The sequence below is a fragment of the Vigna angularis genome, chromosome 7 (genome assembly GCF_016808095.1).
Source record: "Vigna angularis cultivar LongXiaoDou No.4 chromosome 7, ASM1680809v1, whole genome shotgun sequence".
NCBI lineage: Eukaryota > Viridiplantae > Streptophyta > Magnoliopsida > Fabales > Fabaceae > Vigna > Vigna angularis.
Window position 1 is genome coordinate 9,674,639 of NC_068976.1, and position 21,325 is coordinate 9,695,963.

Below are 21,325 nucleotides of genomic sequence, written 5' to 3' on the forward strand. Positions count from 1 at the left end.
ACAAACAATATAATAATCGTATTTCCTTTTCAGAATTACTAGTTTTAAACATATATTTATTCATAAAATGTTTATTTATATGTTTTTTTATGTACGTAAATATATATTGTATTAAAAAGATTTAAAGGTTTAAAAAAGAAATAATAAATATTTTTAAATTTATAATTAATTTTTGAATATAATCAATAAAAAATGATTTATAGGTTAGAAAGTTAATATGTATGTAAAGATGTAAAGAATAGTCGAGGCGAAAATACATATGCAAAAATATATAATAGGTTACCTAAAAATACAAATGATAGACTATGCATAAATATGTAGAATAAACTTTCTAAAAGTACAAATTAATGTATGGACAAACTGATTTAATGTGTATTATTATACTCGTTTAATTAGTGCATCGACAACTTTGTCAAATATGTGTTGTTAGATTCGTCTAATCAATATATGAACACACTTATTTTAATGTATATTACTAGACTTGTGTATGGATAGACTTATTTAATGTGTATTGCAAGATTCGTGTAATCAGATAATGGATAAAGTCGTCTCATGTGTATTAATAGACTCGTCTAATGTGTATGAATAAACATGTCTAATATATATTACTAGACTTGTCTAATCCATGGACAAATTCGTCTGTGTTGCAAGACTCGTCTAATATGTGTATAGATAAACTCACTTAATATCAAATTGTCTAATTTATGACTCATCTAATTCGAATATATGAAATGACTCATCTAATATTTTTCGTTATACTTGTCTAATTCGTTTATAAAGAGTCACTAAAACGCCTTAAAACTTAATTTTTTTCACAATCATAATTAAAATCTGGAAATTGAATAACACAATTCAAATTACCGAATTCATAATCATTCCTAAGTGTAGGTTCTCAAATACATAACTTAATAAAACTTCTTTAAAGAAATAATAAAATAGACTTTATAAAATCCTCGCTGAAAGTTTGTCCCATCTCTCGCACGTCTACACAACACATAAACTATTTACATATGCTCTAGTACAACACAAACATCATACTATCATCGCCACACACAAACAAATATGGATGAGCTAATTAAAAAAATTCAAACATGTTGATCTCAATCATCAAGTTAATATTATAAACCTATCACATCAACCAAAGTCAATGGGTAGTAAAACTGTAATGATCAATCTAATCCCAAGCCATACTTTTCATAAGAAGGAATCATGCCTATACTCACAATCGCTACATAGGTTTGTCAACTAAAACAACTTGTGCCAATATCAACAATCTTACATTCATATGTCATCTTCCATACTCCATTACACCAATCATGTTCACCAAAACAAGGCAATTCGAGTCATCCTCTATTGTAGTTTCGAACCTATCTCTCTTGTTCTTCAAGGCTTATGAGCAAAACTCCAATGTTGCTCCCCATACCTGATTTGATTTCCTTTTTTTGACACTCCCGATTTGGTCTTTTGCCTATTTCACTCTCTTACTCCTTCGTTCGCTACCTCGCTCAGAGAACAATAACTCTCTCGATGTCTTACACTCTCCCTCCAATAACATTTGAGGTATTTCTTTTTCGCTCATAACACATATTACACATTTATAAGATAACAATCAATATTTTATGCCACATATAGGATTTGCACACGAGCCCTTTAACCTATCACAACAAGTTATTACCATATTAATCACATAATATTAGTGAAAATAAACTTTATTTCAATAATTAAGATATTTCCGTAACGGCTTATACATAAAAGTTATATTAATTTTCCAGGTGTTACATATTGATAAGTTCGTCTAATACTTTTTGCTATACTTATTTAATTATTATATGAAGAAACTTATCTAATGTGTATTACGAAATCCATCTAATTACTGAATAAACACACTCATCTAATGTGTATTAATACACTCGTCAAATTTGTTTATTAACATATTTATATAATATATATATATATATATATATATATATATATATATATATATATATATATATATATATTATAAGACAAATGTTATTATATGAAAAAAAAATTATATATAGCAATAATTTACATTATCAATAATTATATATTATTTTTTTAAATAGTATTATTTTAAGAAGTAAAAGTAAAATATATTTTTCAAAATTTAATTTTATAAAATTACTAAGTAATTATAAATCATAAACGGTAAGAGATTAGAGTGAAAGACAAAAAAAATATTAACAAAAACAAGTATAATAAAATAAATAAGTAAAAGAGTAAATTAACTCTAAGATAATAGATCCGAATAAAAAAATAAATTAATAATACCAAATAACTTAAAAACCAATATTTGAAACGTTAAATATGAATAATGAAAAAAGTTCCATAACATATTCTTTTCTAATATTACAATATATCTTCTTTTCTTATATCGTAACAGAAATTTATTTGTTTTAACTAAATATTAAGGAACTAAGATAATCACCTAAATATTTAATATAGTTAATATATTTAAGATCTTTTCTTTATATATTGATTAAAATAAAAGATAATTTTATCTTATTATAAATTTAAAATATTCGTTTATACTATATAAAAAGGTTATAAAAAGGATAGAATCTAACTTTTGTTTTGCTATATATATACAAATTCAAAACATAATTTGTTATTGTATTGTTTAAGCAGAATGAATTCATCAATGAAGGAACGATCTTTTCATCGTCGCAATTCGACAGTAAGGTATTATCAATTTTTTAAACACAATTGTCATGCAATTACATAAACTTAATAATGTGAGTTCAAATTCTTGGTTTTGTTTACGGTGATGTTCTTCTACTATGCTTGTAAATTACATTGATTTTGTAGACTCTTTTTAGATTTTTGTTGATGTTCTTCTACTCAAATTACATCAATTTTAAAATTTTATTAATTTTTTCAATAAATAGAAATTAATTTATAATATATACATAAATATAAAATTTATTCTAGTGTTTGTTCATTGTTTAATTATTGTGAGAATTTGTTATATTCTTTGTTAGAACAATTCATCATAGTTTTTTTTAACACACTTCATCATGAAGTGATTGAATTTTGTTTAATTTTTTAGCTATAGAATTTGGCATGAATTTTTTTATTAAAAAATATTTTTTTTCTTTTGAAATTGATTATTGCAAATTTTATATCCTTTCAAATTCCTTAATTTCTTTGCTAAATTGTTTATGGGTTTTTGTTTTGTTTTCACGCACCACAAACACGACTTAAAGTTGAACCTCACGTTAGTTATTCATTTTACACCAATCCAAAATCACGTTTCTTCGTGGATGAGCTTCTTTCAAGATAAATTTATCTTTTCGTGAGTGAATAAATCTGTTTATGTTATGTTTAATTTTAAAATATTTAAAATTGTAAAAATAAATTATACTGATATTCGTATAATAAAAGCAGGTAATACATGATGAAGTGCATTATAATTGTCATTTACGGAATCTATATTACTAAAATTAGCAGCATTCTCAAATTCATATGTTCTTTAAAAATTAATTTTAATATAATTTTTTTATTTCACTATATATAGATGTATTCTGTTAACTGATGAAAACCATTGATGTGATTTTTAAGGTAATTATTATGAAAATAACAAACGTATTTTGTTGCGGTTTATCATTAAATCAGAAACATTTTCTATATTATAACAAACATTTCTTTTTTATTTAATTTTATCTATTTATTTTTAAATTAGTTATTATAAAAATAGTTGATGATTAGATAATAGTATGAGTATTTTAATAATTACTTGAAATATATCAACTAATTATTAGTCATTTTATATCTAAAATAATATAAAAACTAGCAATATCTTAACACATTCATATATCTATATATATTTCAAAAAATAATTACTTGATTATGTTTTAAGTTATAAAAGTTTTTCAATATTTATAAAACAGAAGCGTAGATATAAAATAAATTCAACATAAAAAATAAATAAAAACTCGCTCCTATTGGTGCAATAACTTTCCTGTTTTTCAGTCTGTTTTAAATACTGAGTTAAAAAATTTATTAGATATTTTCACACTTAATGATAATTCTAAAATTATCAATCAATAAAAGAACTATCTCGGTTTTAAGGTAGTTGTTAGTAAAAGCTCATCCATCTCTGATTGAAAACTTCCTAAATATTCTCGTTATTATTCTTAAATATTTAATTTTAATTTAATAAATATAAATATCTAATTTTAAATATATATAAATATTTAGTTGCTGCCTTTTATGTTAGCTTTGGAAAAGATAGTGATTAAAGAAATGTTGTCTGCCTCAGCATTGGATCATTCACACACGTTTTGCACTTTTCCCTCTCTCTTTCTTTCTCTCTAAATGTTTTCTTTCTCTCTCAGACTCTGAAACTCTTTTCTCTATTTTTTTTAAGGCCAGAGAGGAAGAACATCACCACCAACACCACCAACACCACCAACACAACCAACAGCAGCAGCAGAAAAAGGTGAATATTATCTATTGAATTCACCTGAAAATTCTCCCTTTTTTTTTCCAACCCCATCTTTCCTTTTCCTTAATCTTTTCTTCTCTTTGGACGAAGAAATTCGGGTAATCATTATGGACCCGAATTGAAACTGGATATACTATTTGATTTCGTTTTTGTAGGGGTGATCATCCAGATACTCAGAAATTGATTCATTTTTTTTTAAAAAAAAACATCTTTTGTTTTTCGTTGTTGTTGTTGAACAATTAATTGGAAATTTTCTTGAAAAGGGTTTGTTTGTTTTATTTTATTTTTTTGAAAAAATAATTTTTTTATTCTTTTGGTTTACTGTTGGTTTGTTGTGTTGAGCTAATTTTGAGCGCTGAAATAACGGGGAATGTGGGTATTTTTGTTTTTAATTATTTTATTTTTATTTTATTTCCTAGTGATTATTGTGCGGTTGGGTGAAACTGTGTTCTTTATGAATGAAGCGACACCCTCTTTTTGGGGATGAAATTATGGATGATTTAGTTACATTTAGTTACAATTAAAACCCAAAACAACTAATATTGTTGTTGTTGAGGATTTTCATCTGAAGACTGAGTTTGTTAGTTGATTCTTCTGTGATCAATTGATAAATGAAGTGACTTTGCAATTTTCTTAATGTTGTTTCCTGTTGATCATCTTCTAATATGTATTGTTTCCTCTTTTTCTTTTCCCTGTTTTGAGTTGTTCATATTTTAGCTGAATATTATTTTTAATGATTCAGATTTTGGGGTTCTTTGAGAGTACTAGTACCCCAATTGAATAGCTTTATCAGACTATACGGATAATAACGTGTGTTAATATGGGTATGGTTTGATTTCTAATCAATCTTTGTGTAGAATTTGGATTCTCTGCAGAGTTTTTAGTGTTGTCTCTATGTTGTGTCTTCAAAATACAGACATTGATTTTGATATTTTAAAATATATTAAAAAGTGTTTAATATACCAACTTTAGTGTATTTTGAAGGTTCAACAGAGGAATAACACCAAAAAAACTAGCAAAGTTTGTCTTTTATGTTCTCAGTTCTACTCTTTAGTAGAACCAAAACTAATCATACTTTTAACCTTATTTCCTGTTGTTAATTTTCTAAAATACCCAAGCATGAAATAAAACCTTTATATTATGTTTAATCTGTTTCCTTCTTAGGTGTTTATCTAACAGTACCAATTTGAGATTGAATAGTATCCTATTCTCTGAGAGAACTTAGACAAGGAGCTCCCTGTCTTTTGTATTCTATATAAAATAAAGAATTGGTGTTTTTTCTTTGGTGATTAGAAAACCTGTATTGATACATAAGCACACTATCATGGTTGTAGATACATACTAGTACAAAACCATTGCAGTAACTCTTCCAGTAGTCAAACTAGACATATCGTTGTAAGTTTGTGGTTGAAGCTCTAGAACATGTTTTCATGGTTTGTAACAGGCTGCTTGGGAGATTCAATAATTCAATATAGCTTCTTGCTAGAAGTATTGACTGTTTGGCGAATTCTTGTTGCTGATTTTCTTAAATGTTGATCATTTGAGTGTAGAGTGTTTTAATCATGTGGAATAAGTGCATGTATTCTCTTGTACTTGCTTTTCTCATGTTTTAACACCCCAAAAATATTATAATTTGACTGATTTCTATCATTTTTATAAGAATTATTCATTAAGTGCGATTTGTTATAGTTCAAATTCCCAAAGCAAGTGTCTGATTGAGCATGTAAAATCTTACTTAACTGGCTTATCTTGGTCAATATATTTTATAAGGGAATGCCAGTAGGGTGAAACAGGCATGGATTTTGGATAGACTTATAACTAAATAGAATAATGCAACAATTGGCCCTTTGCTTGAAATAGTCAAAGGATTTTTTACACACTATCTGCGATGGGTTTATTACAATTTACCCGAAAGAACTGTTCCTTATCCATTCTATGGACATTTAACAATGACATTTCTTTTATTATGTTCACTGATTTAATGCCTTTTGTTCAAGTTTTTCTTTCAAACTATTTTATTATTGCTTTGTCCATCCTCATGATATTCTTTAGTCTGTTGGACCTGTTAGTGTTCAATTATTTGATAACTACTATGTCATGTCATTTGTTGCAGATTTGGTGGTAATAAGAAATTGATGGATGAGTATTCTGGTAGAAGAGGTGTGGATGGGGTGGCAGTCCCTAGAAAGGGGATGACCCATGTATTTAGAGATACTGCTAATACTAGAGAGCGAACAGGGCAAGTTTGCAGCAAATTAGGTTGCAGTAGTAGAGCCAATATTCCCAAAGTTGCTCAAGTCAGATCTTCTGAAAAGGGTAAATCTGTGAGGCCTTTATTCCAGTCCTCTTCAACTAGCAAAGAAGAAATTGGAAGTTCCTCTAGATCTACTAGTAACCCGGCAAAACGAAATACGGAACCTAGGAAAATATTATCCTCTCAGTTTGAAGCAGATTCCCCTGAAAGTAGTAGTGTACAGGATGAACCAGAATCTTCAGAGCTCATCCCTCCATCAGAAGAAATTCAGAGAGGGCCTAAATCCAGGGGGGGAAGTTCAGAGTCTAGTAATGTGAGACTGATGGAAGTAGGAAGCTCCAGTTCAGTATCAAATACTAGATGTCAAAGGAATTTAAATCAAAGATCTGGATTGCGTGGACAAGAAATCAAAAGCACTGGTCCAGTGACACATGCTGTTTCAAGCCGGTATGGATTGAGGAACATCAGATGCAACACTATATCTGATGTCATCCCATCTGGTTGTTCATCATCAGATTCAAGTCATAATAGAAAGAAGGATACAATAAAAAAGAGAGACGGTGAAGGGGAAAGTAGTTCCACTGTCAGAGGGAAGAATATTATTGGATCTTCACTGGAAGGACGTAATTCTGGCTCCAGAAATGGCATATCTATATCTGATTCAAGAAGAACAAGAAATACATTTTCTCACCGGAATACCAGTTTGACACCAGTAAGAACTCAAAGATCACTTAGTGGTCATGCCAGGGGAAGGCTTTCTAGCCAAGGAAATGAAAACCCTTTGGCAACCAGTGAGTTCCCACATTCTGGTGATGTTAATCCTCATGGCATTTCATGTCAGATTTCTGTGGAGACTCCATTAACTTGCTCAAGCTCTTGTCATTCACCAGGCAATAGCAGTGAGGACTTACCTCTGTCTCCTCCGGCAGAAGATGACATCACTGATTCTCTAAATGGGGACAACTTTTGGCATTACAATATGTCCAGTATTGAAGGGGTAATTTTTTGGTTTGAACATGTGAGCACATATTTTAGTATTCCATGATAAGAGAACTTAAAAATAAAGTACTGTATTTTATTGTATGTAGGTTGTATTGGCCCTTGAGAGGATTGAACAAGGTGGAGAGCTAACCCGTGAGGTAATTCTTGACTAAAAGTTAACTCAACTTAGCTGCCCAGTTACCTAACTAACAACTTTCATCTTCTGTCCTTGCAGCAAATTCTTATGTTCGGGACAGACATCTACGAGAATGGATTAAACTTTTATGATCACCACAGAGACATGCGGTTGGATATTGATAACATGTCCTATGAGGTATTTTAATGTCACGGGGTTCAAATCAGTTTCTTATTTCCTTTTGTTGCATCAAACTTAGAACGATGGTTTGTGCTTTGTTGGCTGTACGGTACAACAGTTTTGGATGAAAATTATACAAGAATAATGCCTGTTCCTAAAAGTAATATTGGTGCTTAAAACCTTGGTCTAATTGATGTTTATAGGTAGAATGTTAAGGTGGAAGGTTGGAAATGTAGCACCCTTGGGATTAAAAATCTAAGTTTTATTCTTTTTAGTTTGTCAATTGTCAATTCTTATCTCCAAAAGTTTCTGATTGATGACAGGAACTCTTAGCCCTGGAAGAGAGGATGGGAACTGTGAGCACAGCTCTATCGGAGGAAGCACTTGCAGAATCTCTTAAAAGAAGTATATATCAGTCTCCACCTACACATGACACACATGAGAATTGTAATGAAGATAAGGATGACATCAAATGCTGCATTTGCCAGGTATTTTTATAATATGTATCTCAATGCTCACAGGGAAAACAACTCATTATCATGGTCTTAATGCATCTCTTTGTTACTAGCAGAACTAAACAGTCTGTTGATGAAGGGCTAGTCATGTTCAGTATCAAACTGAGTAATACTAAATAATTTGAACTAACTCTGGTCATGTATTATTTATGACATGTCTCCTCTAACATTTCCATAAATGGAAAATCTATCCACTAATGCTTTCAGCATCATAAACCTTAAAATTATCACATGTGTCATTCCTGCATACCAAATCCGTTATTTGAATGTCAAATAACCTAAACTGTGTACGCTTATCTACATCTCTTACCTTCTATATTTTTCCAAATAAGGTCATATTAGGCATCATTTCGAGCTTTGACATCTCAACTATGGTGACACCCACCTTTTATATTTTTCATATACATAGTTTTCAAAGATATTTATGAAAAAACAAAGGGGACAATCAAAAGTTATCCACTTTGGACATACCAATAGCATTTTCCTTTACATATAGCTTCTACTATAAAGCCTTAGAGCTTCCTTTCTGGGAGAGAGGATAAGCATTAACAATTATGTTTCCTTTTCTCAAGATGAACATATAGATGTTTGGTGCAATTTTTAACTCTAGCAATATGAATTTTGAGTAGTTGACAGTATAAAAAATTATTATACAAACAATGTACGGAAATTGAACTCTTCATTTTATGGATTTGGATACATTTACTTAATATGCAGGAGGAATATGTTATTGGAGATGAAGTTGGGGACCTGCCATGCAAGCATAGGTTTCATGTGGATTGTATACAGGAATGGATGGGGCTGAAGAACTGGTGCCCTATTTGTAAATTATCTGCTGCACTGTCTAATAATTCATCTTCACCTCATTGATTGCATTGTTCCTTTTACTTTTCATTTTGTACAAAATACAGTTTCAGATTTCCTCTCCTTTTCCTATTCATCATATTTACATAGCCAATATCTTCATCCGTACACTAATAAGCTAAGCCACTGGGTTGATGGACTTTGAAACTTCTTTATATGTTGCGGATGAAAATTCTCTCTTTTAATCTTCTTTATTTAAAGTTGCTTAAACATCTTTTTGGTCTCAAGAGAGTGGATTTTTCTCCCTTTTTTGTTCTTATAAAACTTCACATTATTGTTTTTTTAGCATAATTTGTATGTTTTTTATTCGGCAAAATTGGTTTGATAATTCAGTTAGAAGTAAAAGTATATTATGCTAGGAAATCTTTATTTCAAAGTAGTTACGAGATTAAAAGGGGTTGTAACTTTAAATTGTAATTAAAGAACATAAAATATACTAACAAGTTCGAGATATTCCCATGATATATTATTATAAAAGTGCATATGAAATTCTTTGTTGTATTTATGCATCAAAATCTAAATAATAGAATGACTCTACTATGTTCTTTTATCTCATTTTTCATAGAATAAATAGTATCGTTATTCTAGTCTTGAAATGGAACAATCATAAAATAATTTCATGTATTAAAAATTGTCCTAACATCTATTTATGAAACATTACTTAAGTTCAATCCTACATCGAAACGGTATGTTGTTTTGGTCTAAAATGAAAATATATAATAATTTTAAATAGAAAAGCTAAATAATTAAATGTACTTTTATTTGAATTAAAGAATAAAAATTAAAGCACATTAATGGAATTAATTTTAATTTTAGAGATAATAAATCGATACATAAATTATAGCATTATTATAATATTATGTACTTTTTTTAATAAAATATAATTATTATAATAAAACCATCGATCTCCCAAAAAGCCTACAATAACCTAAAATGTGACTATAAAATGATTGCTAAATCTTTCACTGTCTAAACTTTGTTCTAATGTTTTTTCAAAGTTTCCGTGCAACTTTTAATTAGATTCTTTAAGTAAATGAAAAGAAGAAAAAAAGAGTTGTTGAGAGAAAATCTATTTGGTGATCTCTGTTATGAGCTAACAATTAATTCATCAACGTTCAGACGTAAAATTTCAAGCGACTAAGGTGGTGAAAGGAATATTGAGCCCATGTCATTCGCTGGTACTAATGAGGAGTTCACCATTGACAAAGTGCAAGATAAATAGAGCTCAAATACTATCAGAGATTCTACTGCTGACCTTTTAAAAAAGTCTCTCGTCAGCCAATTTACCTCAACGATTATATTACTAAGTGAGGTAACAACTTTAGCAAAAAAAGGGGGAAATTATTTTTATTGACGTGATAGAGAATGTTAACTGTAATAATTTGTGTCTATACAGAGCACCTCACAATTGAGCTAAAGGGGAATGAAAAATATTGAGTATTCTCTTTCTATTATTCTGTCTTACTGTCATTTTCTAGATTCTTCTTCTTCTCTCTGGTTTTTTCCCTTTCATTTGGTGCTTTCATTGCATCTCACTCCCCTCCACCATGACCGACTCCTCCCAAACACTAGCCTCCCTTGACCGCAAGTTAGAGCAGATCTTACTTGCTCAAGCCAATTTCTCTAACACCCTCATGGACATTGATAACCGCACTTCCCACCTTGAAAACCAACTTGCTCTCTCCCCCCAACCACCCCACCCTCCTCACCGCCATATGAAACTGGACCTTCAAGGTGAACCAGTATTTTACCTTCCACCAAACACCCGAGGACCAACGCATTTAGTTAGCCTCCTTCTCTCTTGAAGGAAAAGCCCTTGCATGGTTTCAATGGATGCATAACAATGGGCTCAAACATCGTGGGAATCCTTTCTCCGAGCTTTGGAGCTCCGATTTGCTCCTTCAAAGTTCGAGGATCCTATTGCAGCTCTCTGTAAGCTTTCCTAGACTCACTCCTTGCAGGATTATCTATCTGAGTTTGAGACTCTCTCCAACAAGATCTCTGGATATCCTCCTAGTTTCTATCTAAGCTACTTCATCTCGGGGCTCAAACCACACCTCCGCCGTGAGGTAACGGTCCTCCAACCTACCGATTTGAATCAGGCCATCTCCTTTGCTAAACTCCATGACGATAAACAATCCGCCTTCCCATTTTCTCGATTCTCTAAACCACCTTCTCAGACTCCAACCCCATCACCACCAACCCCCAAACCTCTCCCTCCCCTCCTTCCCACACCCCCAACCAAGTTACCCATTAAACGTCTTACAAAGGCAGAAATGCAAGCTAGAAGAGAGAAGAATCTATGCTACAATTGTGATGAATGCTATACACGTGGTCATCGTTGTAAGACCTAGTTCTTACTTCTGATCTTCACTACATCATATGACGATCAGATCCAGCTTGATGACCCAGATCCATCACCCACAGAGGATCCATCCTCCAAATCAGGTCTCATCAGTCTACGATATATCTAGTCAATGGGCCCCTCGCACTCTTCGATTAACGGGCTCTCTCAATGGATACCAAGTCCAAATATTGGTGGATAGCGGAGCTACACACAACTTCATCCAGAGTCGTGTGGCCCATTTCCTTCAACTCCACACCGAGCCCACTCCAACCCCTCTGAAAGTAATGGTAGGTAACAATGATTTTCTTCCATGTTCCACCCTTTGCCCCAAGGCCCAACTTAAAGTGGCTTCTTTCCAATTCTCGGTTGATTTGTATCCTCTAGAATTGTCTGGCATTGACATTGTCCTAGGGGTTCATTGGCTCACTTAAGTTAGCCCGTTTGTGATGGACTACAATGGTCCATTCATGCGCTTTATGTGGGAAGGCACTTTGGTTGAATTAAAAGGGGAAACTGGCCCAACACCTAGCCCAATATCCATCCATCAACTTAGGCGGCTACAACAAACTAATAGCATGGAGGCCCTTTACCAACTTACACTTGACCAGCCACCTTCATACCACTCATACTCTCTCACACCCGCATCCCCTTCCCTATCCAAATCCACACCCAACCCATCTCTTCCCACATCTGACCACCCTCTACTACAAACACTCCTCACCAAATATGCTTTCCTCTTTCAACCACCAACTACTCTACCCCCTTCCAGACCTACCGATCACGGTATCACCCTACAGCGAAACAGTGCCCCAATCTTTGTCAGGCCTTACCAATACCCCCACTTTCAAAAGCATGAAATTGAGCAACAGGTGCAACAAATGTTGGATTCTGGTTTTATTAAGCCAAGCACAAGTCCCTTCTCCTCCCCTGTTATCCTTGTCAAAAAGAAAGACGGGACATGGCATTTTTGTGTCGACTATCGTGCCCTCAATGCTGTCACGGTGAAGGACAAGTTTTCGATTCCGACTGTCGATGAATTATTGGACGAGTTGGGTAATGCAACTTGGTTCTCAAAGCTGGACTTATTCTCTGGCTTTCATCAAATTTTGATGTTTCCCGCTGATTGTGCCAAAACTGCCTTTTGCACTCATAATGGCCATTTCGAATTTAAGGTGATGCCATTTGGGTTATGCAATGCCCCTTCCACCTTTCAAGCCACCATGAATGATCTTTTTTGGCTACATCTTCGCCAATTCATCATTGCCTTTTTCTACGACATTTTAGTATATAGCTCAACTCTGGATTCTCATGTTTCCCACCTGGAAAGTACTTTCAAGCTACAAATTCAACACAGCTTCAAATTAAAGGGGGAGAAATGTTCCATAGGGAAGGAATCCATTCATTATTTAGGACATATTGTCTCTCGTCAGGGTGTCCATCCAGATCCCAACAAAATACAAGTTGTTCTTGATTGGCCTTTACCAACATCAGTCAAATCCCTTCGTGGTTTCTTGGGATTGACAGGGTTTTATCGTCGTTTTGTAAAAGGATACGCCTCAATTGCAAACGCCTTCACTGATCTCCTTAAGCGAGACAATTTTATTTGGCAGGATACTGCAACACAAGCCTTCCAGTGTTTGAAAGATGCTTTAACAAACGCCCCAGTGTTAGCTTTACCACACTTCGATTGCACGTTCTTGGTGCAAACTGATGCCTCTGGTTCTAGTATGGGAGTTGTCCTCTCTCAAAATGGACACCCCATTGCATACTTCAGTAAGCAATTTTGCCCTAAGCTACAAAATTCCTCTACATACATTAGGGAACTCTGTGCCATTTTCCATTACCTTTGCTGTTCAAAAATGGCGACAATATCTACTTGGCAGGCATTTCATCATTCAAACAGATCAAAAATCCATCAAAAAATTGTTCTCCCAAACGGTTCTCACTCCGGATCAACAGACTTACCTCTCAAAGTTATTGGGCTACGACTTTGAGATACAATACAGACCGGGGAAGACTAATTCCGCAGCGGATGCCTTGTCTAGCCAATTATGGCGCGAGCTCTTTTGCCTTAGCAGCACCAAATTGCGGATGTCCACTGCTTATCATCCCCAATCTGACAGTCAAACTGAGATGGTCAACAAGGTTTTGCAACAATACCTCCGCTTCTTCATTCATTACAAGCCTTCGTTGTGGGGCAAATTTCTTCCTTGGGCCGAATGGTGCTTCAACACTAGCATCAATGCATCTAGCAAAATGACTCCTTTTGAAATTATGTATGGGTCTCCCCCACACTCGATTCCACAAGCACTCCCTTCAGACACTTCAAATGTTGCGGTTCAATTTGAGTTGCAATTATGGACTGACATTATCTTTAAACTCAATCGTAATATGTAGAAAGCTCAATTCGATATCAAGAAATGGGCTACCACCAATTGCCGAGATCTCCATCTCCAGGAGGGGGGTTGGGCGTATATGCGCCTTCGCCCATATCGACAGGTTTCGGTTGCTGGCCCATATCAGGGGAAGTTATAAAAATGCTTTTTCGGTCCCATCCAAGTTCTTGAACGGATCAGACAAGTAGCTTACAAACTAGAGCTCCCTTCAACTGCCAAAATCCACAATGTGTTCCACATCAGTTTCCTTCGTCCTCACTTGGGCCCTCCTCCAACATCAGTTTCAGCACTGCCACTAGAGTTTCAAGACAACCACCCTCTTTAGGAACCAATCGCTATTTTAGCCACCAAACCAGATTCTGATACAGTCCTAGTACAGTGGAAGGGACTGCCACCAGAGGAGGCCACTTGGGAACCTTGGATCACTATTCAACAACAAATTCACCTTGAGGACAAGGTGCTTCTTCATCCAGAGGGAGATGAAAGGAATATTAGGCCCATGTCATTTGCTGGTACCAATGAGGAGTCCATAAAGTGCAAGATAAATACAACCCAAATACTACCACAGATTCTACTGCTGACCTTCCAGAAAGAGTCTCTCGTCAGCCAACTTACCTCAACGATTATATTACTAAGTGACGTAACAACTTTACCGGAAAAAGGAGGAAACTGTTTTTATTGACGTGATAGAGAATGTTAGCTGTAATAATTTGTGCCTATATAGAGCACCTCACAATTGAGCAAAAGGGGAATGAAAAATATTGAGTATTCTCTTTCTATTATTCTGCCTTACTGTCATTTTCTAGATTCTTCTTCTTCTCTTTGGTTTTTTCCCTTTCAGGTAGCGTTTCAGTAATTTTAATTAACAAAGAATATAAATTACTCTTAATTAAGATACGTTCACGGCTTAAAGAAACGAAAGGACAAGAATTCCAATTCAGAAGTTGAACAAAAAGGTCCAAATGAATTTTATACACAGATAGTAGTGTTATATACATCTGCAAGTAAAATCAATAATCACTTTTACCGAGATTCAGCTGCTTCTTAGCAATGTTCTTTTCCACTTTTCAAGGACTTTGCACATTTCAATCAATTCATGCAATCAATGGATTTTCAATACATTCCCTAGTTCCAAATTTGGTTTACGACAAATATCCAATTTTCAATCACTACTTAAAAGATTAGGAAAAATCAGTCAGGCGCATATTGTATGCAAAATTTCCTAGGTATTTGCTCTGTATGAGTGCAATGCCATTTGCCACAAAGCCACCATGAATATGCCTTCAAAGCTTCCCCTCGCTACTTATAAGAACCTTCAAAACTTTGATGTTCATGCAGAAGAATGTCACGGTGATAGAAAGCACATAAGGTAATCACAAGACCTTAGAAAGTTACAACAAGCAATATGAGATGAGTCAGTATTCACATGTATAAATAAAATAGGCATAAATATTAAACATTTGATTCATGTCACTGTCTGTAATTTTCCTACTGATATACAAGAACATACAACAGGTTCATATTTCCTTTGGACTTTTCTTAAATACAAAAGAAATTTTATGTATATAATAAGAATTGTAAAAGCCAAGTAAAATCCTAACCCAGATAAGCAATCTGTTGCCCATCAAAACAATGCAAACAAAACATCAGTTAAAAGTTGACTAGGAAGGATCATTACCTGATATAAGATCCAAAAAAGTTGAGGGGATTTGGTTCACTTTATAGTTTCATTTATTCTATTTAGTTACAAAAGAAAGCCAATTCAGATCATCCTACTTTCTTCTTTCAAAATTTTGTTGGTATTTATGGTGAAAATACTACCATGAAAACAAAGTGGCATGAAAATAAACCAAATATGTGTCAAGAACTTTTTCAGTGAGCAATCACAGATAAACATATCTAATTGATTCAGTGCTGAATCCACTTCAATATTCATATCAAAACGCGTTAAATCCAATGGCTCTAGCATCCTACCTCTCAAACATGTTGATCGTTTCATTTCCACCAACCTGTAAATCTGAGCACATTACAACTTAATTATCTCTGCGTTTTTCAGTTGCTTGCCGCAATCACTATAGAAAATCAAGGACAAAAGGAAAATCATGGTTTAAAAAAAAAAAAAAAGAAACATAGGGATTTAGTCTGAAAGAACCTGATGATTGGTTACCATATCATTTCTTTGCATAATTAACATAAGAAAATGATAGACATTCAAAATATTAATAATCATTATGTACTCCCAGTCCATCCATGAGCAGCATACACAACAAGCCATTGCAGGTAACCTGTATCGATCTATCTGACTTTTAACAAGTAACTTGCTAACTAAGCAATCACAATGATCTCTGAAACATGGTCTAAATATCTTCAGTTATATGATATAGTATGGGGGACACGTGAGTACAAAATATTCCGGATAAATGAAGATATATATATATATATATATATATACATGTATGTATATATATGTATATATATATATATATATATATACATATATATACATACATGTATACACATATATATATATATATATATATATATATATATAATATAGTCATTTTATTACTTTTATCATTAAATATGTTTTTAATCTTTAAACTTTAATACAAAAGTAAAATTTAGGCTTAATACCCTATTTTGTCCCCAGTTTCGCTCGCAAATGTCAAATTAGTCCATCCTTTAAGACGTCCTCACTTAATAAAATTTGCATCAATGAAATCCCTTCCGTTAAATCCGTACAAACGACGTTAATTATTTTGCATCAAGATAATTAACGTCGTTTGTACGGATTTAACAGAAGGGATTTAATTGATGCAAATTTTATTAAGTGAGGACGTAATTGACGCATTTTTTAAAGGATTGACTAATTTGACATTTTCGGACGAAACTGGGGACAAAATAGAGTATTAAACCTAAAATTTATCTTTATTTTAAATTTTGATACAGTTTTATCTTCATATTTGAAAAATGAATAAATATAGTCAATCAAATCTAACTATGTTAAATTTTGTCTCAAATGACATTTTTTGGTTGACACTGTTTATATTAAATGTTAGCCTAAAACGTCATTTAATACCTAAACAAATTTAAATTTATTGTAGTTGAATAAGAGAATTATATCCATCCAATTTAAAGTTATCACAGTTTGAAACAAAGATTAATTCTAAATTTGTTTTCAAATTTAAAGACAACAACATATTTAACCTTTAAATTTAAATGTCCTTTAGGCTTTTAATTCTGAAACTAGTAAAAGAATTCCGGATAACATATACGTAAGCCATAAAACTACTCAAATCTCAAACAGATAAAATAACTCAATATAATTCATACACAAGACTATGAAGATATTAAATGGATGTCAAAATTTGAAAGTCTAACATATGATTAGAAATTCATTTATTTTTACCAAAAGTAATTAGAACACTACAGGGTATATCAGCTATAGATCCACATGATGATTAAAATTCAAAACAAAAATTACCGCAGGTAATGTTGAAATTTGGAGTCATGGTGTTCAAGCGTAAAACTGAAATGATCAAAGGAAATTTTAATTGACTTGTTATTAATATTGAATTTCAATCAATCCTCATATTCTAAAAATACATACAGAGCAACCGTTTGGTTCTTATACATGGTCTTAGTTCCTTGATCCCAGCTACGCAAAAGTGTTCCCGCAAAACTTTCTGAGTCTTCTTAGTCATTGGCTGCAAAGCAAGCAAAATCCTTGAGATCTCTACCAATGACAAACACAGCCAACACCAATGCTATTCATACAACACGGCAACCAATCCTGGGCTTCATTTGATATTACCCGAGGTTGCAGATAAGTGAATCTCTGAACCATCCTAGCTAGCAATGCACAATAGCAGAGATAGGATGATTTGAAGATCGAAATTAGTATTTGATCCCGAAGGACTAGATTTCTCCATTTGGGGGGATCATCTGGTTCATCCTGGCAATAGGAACAGAACTACTGTGCCAATGAAATGATCACCAGCCGTGACTGAGCCATCAGAACCAGAAGAAGCAGGGCCAACCTTTGCTTAAAACAATGTCGACAGATGTCATTCCTCAAATGATCGCATAGAAATTTTCTCCAATTGTACCGGCCAATCCTCTCCAAGTAGCTGTGGATTTAGCTCCATAGCAACTTTAAAATCATGCAAAGATACCAAGTGTGGTGGTCCGTGTCCAGCCTCAGGTTCTGCCAGCCCACTCTGCACATGTAAATTATTATTTGGCCAGACACCATTAATGACCTTCCCCTGAATCTGCTGTTTCGAGACAGGGAGCTTCCTATGTTCATTTGCAGACCTAGCTCCCACTAAATTAACACAAGATCTGATCAACCTTTTCATGTACACATCTAACATATTATTCAATGTATTTGCACATTCCATAGAAACACCTCCAAGACCCTGTACTGTGGCAATCTGCTCCATGCGCCTTCTCAATGTATCTGTATTAGATAACCTACCGCTGTCGCAACAACTAACAAAATCACTAGTGCCATTCACTGGCAACGCTTTGCGGGCCCCACCAACACTTGTGGTGCAGTAGGGAATCCCAAGTGGTGCTACCAAGGGACTTCTAGAAAAATTGAGGCGGCGTAATTGCTCCACCTCTTCCCCATTTTCAATAATTGATACATCGGTTGGTCCTTTCCCATGTATTCTTCGTTTCTCAGCAGGTCTCTGAAGAGCATCAATCATACCATTCTCAAGTAGCTCATCAACTACCTGAAGATGTTGTGTAGGTCTTTGATAATCACATGGAGTAAGAATATCATTCTCCATATCAACCTTACTACTGCTGTCTTCTGTAGCTGTGGATTGATGAGCAACAGAATCAACTTTTCCATTTGGTCCAAGAGGGCTCAGTCTATCTTTAAGCTTACGATCACGGCCGCCAGACCTTAACTTGCGTGGCGAAACTGGCACAACCCCATTGGACCAAATGGAAACATTCTGATTTTGGATGTTAACAAAACTATGTTCATGTCCATCCTCTCGACCAGATGCATGACTGACAAGTGTTCCAGTTTTTGGAGGACCTGTCAGTTGCTGGACTGGCGGTGGGGTCTTGGCTTGGCAAGCATTTTTCAAAATTGACTTTATGAAGTGATTGTGTAACGGAAGATTCTCCCTGCCAAGTACCCGATAACATGACCTATCAAATTCAGTCTTGCTCAGCTTCTGACTCAGAAACCTGTTCAAGTAATAAAAGTACTGCTTTGACTTCTCCGCTCCAATCCTCTTCACAATCTGCGCTTTTAATTCGACCAAATTGATTCTTGAACTGAGTGGGGGTTGCATTTCTCAATCAATAGAATCATACACTACCCAACAAATCAAAATACAACCCACCCACACATGAACACCCTCAATAATCACAACAGCTACTTCTTCTTCCAAACAACCCAAACCCTCCCCTTCCCCATATCATTCAACCCCAAATCAACAATCACACCCTCTGCCAATCACAACAACCAGACTCACCACAGAACATCCCAACAACATTAAGCCCCCAACAGAAAGAAACAACTTTCAATCCAAACACCGTTACCTTTAGCCCAAATTTCACTCACCACAAAATTCACACAATGCACGCACAGTCAAATCTCAACTGCCCCCATCACCCAGAACCCTAGAGATCAAACTGGGACAAAACACTCAAAAACCAAATTCAATTCAACAAATTGAATGATAAATCAAAACCCTACGTTTGAACTACCACAAAGAGAACCTTACCACACCACTTGCACCAATCTAAAAAACCCTCATTGCTTCCCGAAATTCCCAACACTGCACGAACTTTGAGTCCCGCAGAGATCACTGAATTAAAAAAAAATTAGAGAAAGACAAACAAAAAACAGTAATATTAATAAAGTAATACGTAACAAAAAATGGGTCAAAATTTTAAAATTACAACAGAAAAAAAGAAGAAAAAAAGTGGAAAAAAGTTAAGGGTTTGAGGTTTATTGAAGAAAAACACAAAAGGGTTTTATGCATTGATTAAGCTCTGACCTCAACATAGTTCGCGAATTTGCATAGAAATCTCCAACCTTAGTTGCTACTTTTGAATCTTTGGAAACTTGATTATGGCCATGGCTCTTTTTTTTTTCTTTATTCTTTTTTTTTTACGATTTATATATTGAACTTTGCTCTCAGTGTGTTAAAGCTCGATCTCTGGTAACAGTGGCTCTCTTCTTCTTTTGTTTTATTTATTTATTTTTCACTTTTCTATTCTCTCTATCTCTTCTTCCCACTCTTTTTTTTTTATCTGTTTCATTTTGATTTGGTTATTTCGGGATTCCAATGATAATAAATTTTCTTGTGCTCTTAGGAAATTTGTTTCTTTTTTTTGTATTGTTTTGAGATTGAAGATTTTATTGAGATATATATTTTTTTATTTGGTGATTTATAGGATTTACTTTTGGTGATTTGGAGAGAGAATAAAATAGATATTACTTGAGTGAGAATTTGAAAAATATAAGATTTTATTTGTGATCAATTGAGGTCATTTAATTATAATACTATTTTCATTTTTTAAAGAATTGTGATAACTTTTTTAAGAATTAAACTATTTAATGATATAAAATATATGATTATATAACAAAAAATATATAATTAATTGCAAGGAGACTACATCTTTTTCTTAATTTTTCACAATATATTTTGTGTGCGTATATTATATGCAAATTTAACGGTTAACTGACATAAATCAAATGGGAATCCAAAAAATAAATCGGAATGATGTTCATATATCTAAATTTGATAAATATTCGTGCTATAATACTATTTAAATATATTACATTTCATAAATAAATATATATATATATATAAATATATTTATATATATATATATAATTAATATAATTATTTCCAAAAATAAATAATGGTAAAGATGACATGAAGTTTATAAAATTTTTACACAAAATAACTATTTCAAATCAAAGAAAATTATTTCACGTTATGACAGTCTTTTACCAAATGTTTATCAACACTCACTATTCATTTGCTCATACTGATAAGGTGATCATTACAAAAGAAAGAAATATAGACAAAACACAAAAGAAATGGTAAATTAATGTGCAAAAAGGGTTTTCATAAAATATTTAAATTATATCAATTATAAACTAAGCATGTATTGGACCAACAGTTTAATGAATAAGATTTTCT

At 33.2% G+C, this 21,325-nt stretch overlaps 2 protein-coding genes across 4 annotated transcripts; one reads left to right on the top strand and one right to left on the bottom strand.

Annotated features, from left to right (window-relative positions):
- Window positions 1-4,251: 4,251 nt before the first annotated feature.
- LOC108336181 (probable E3 ubiquitin-protein ligase HIP1) lies at window positions 4,252-9,461 on the top strand. Of its 2 annotated transcripts, XM_017572521.2 has the most exons (8): window positions 4,266-4,301; window positions 4,391-4,462; window positions 6,582-7,513; window positions 7,613-7,719; window positions 7,811-7,861; window positions 7,939-8,037; window positions 8,343-8,507; window positions 9,252-9,461. In XM_017572521.2, the coding sequence occupies exons 1-8, from the start codon at window positions 4,267-4,269 to the stop codon at window positions 9,402-9,404; spliced, it is 1,614 nt and encodes a 537-aa protein (XP_017428010.1). In that variant the 5' UTR covers window position 4,266; the 3' UTR covers window positions 9,405-9,461. The 2 variants fall into 2 exon arrangements, with proteins under 2 accessions (XP_017428009.1, XP_017428010.1); XM_017572520.2 differs by having other exon boundaries at window positions 4,252-4,301; window positions 6,582-7,719.
- Window positions 9,462-17,676: 8,215 nt separating this feature from the next.
- LOC108337093 (uncharacterized) lies at window positions 17,677-20,359 on the bottom strand. Of its 2 annotated transcripts, XM_052880879.1 has the most exons (3): window positions 20,171-20,359; window positions 19,895-19,978; window positions 17,677-19,802 (listed from the first exon to the last, which is right to left on the bottom strand). In XM_052880879.1, exon 3 carries the CDS (start codon window positions 19,457-19,459, stop codon window positions 18,209-18,211), a length of 1,251 nt encoding a protein of 416 aa, XP_052736839.1. In that variant the 5' UTR covers window positions 19,460-19,802; window positions 19,895-19,978; window positions 20,171-20,359; the 3' UTR covers window positions 17,677-18,208. The 2 variants fall into 2 exon arrangements, with proteins under 2 accessions (XP_052736839.1, XP_017429029.1); XM_017573540.2 differs by having other exon boundaries at window positions 17,677-19,978.
- Between the last annotated feature and the right edge of the window lie 966 nt (window positions 20,360-21,325).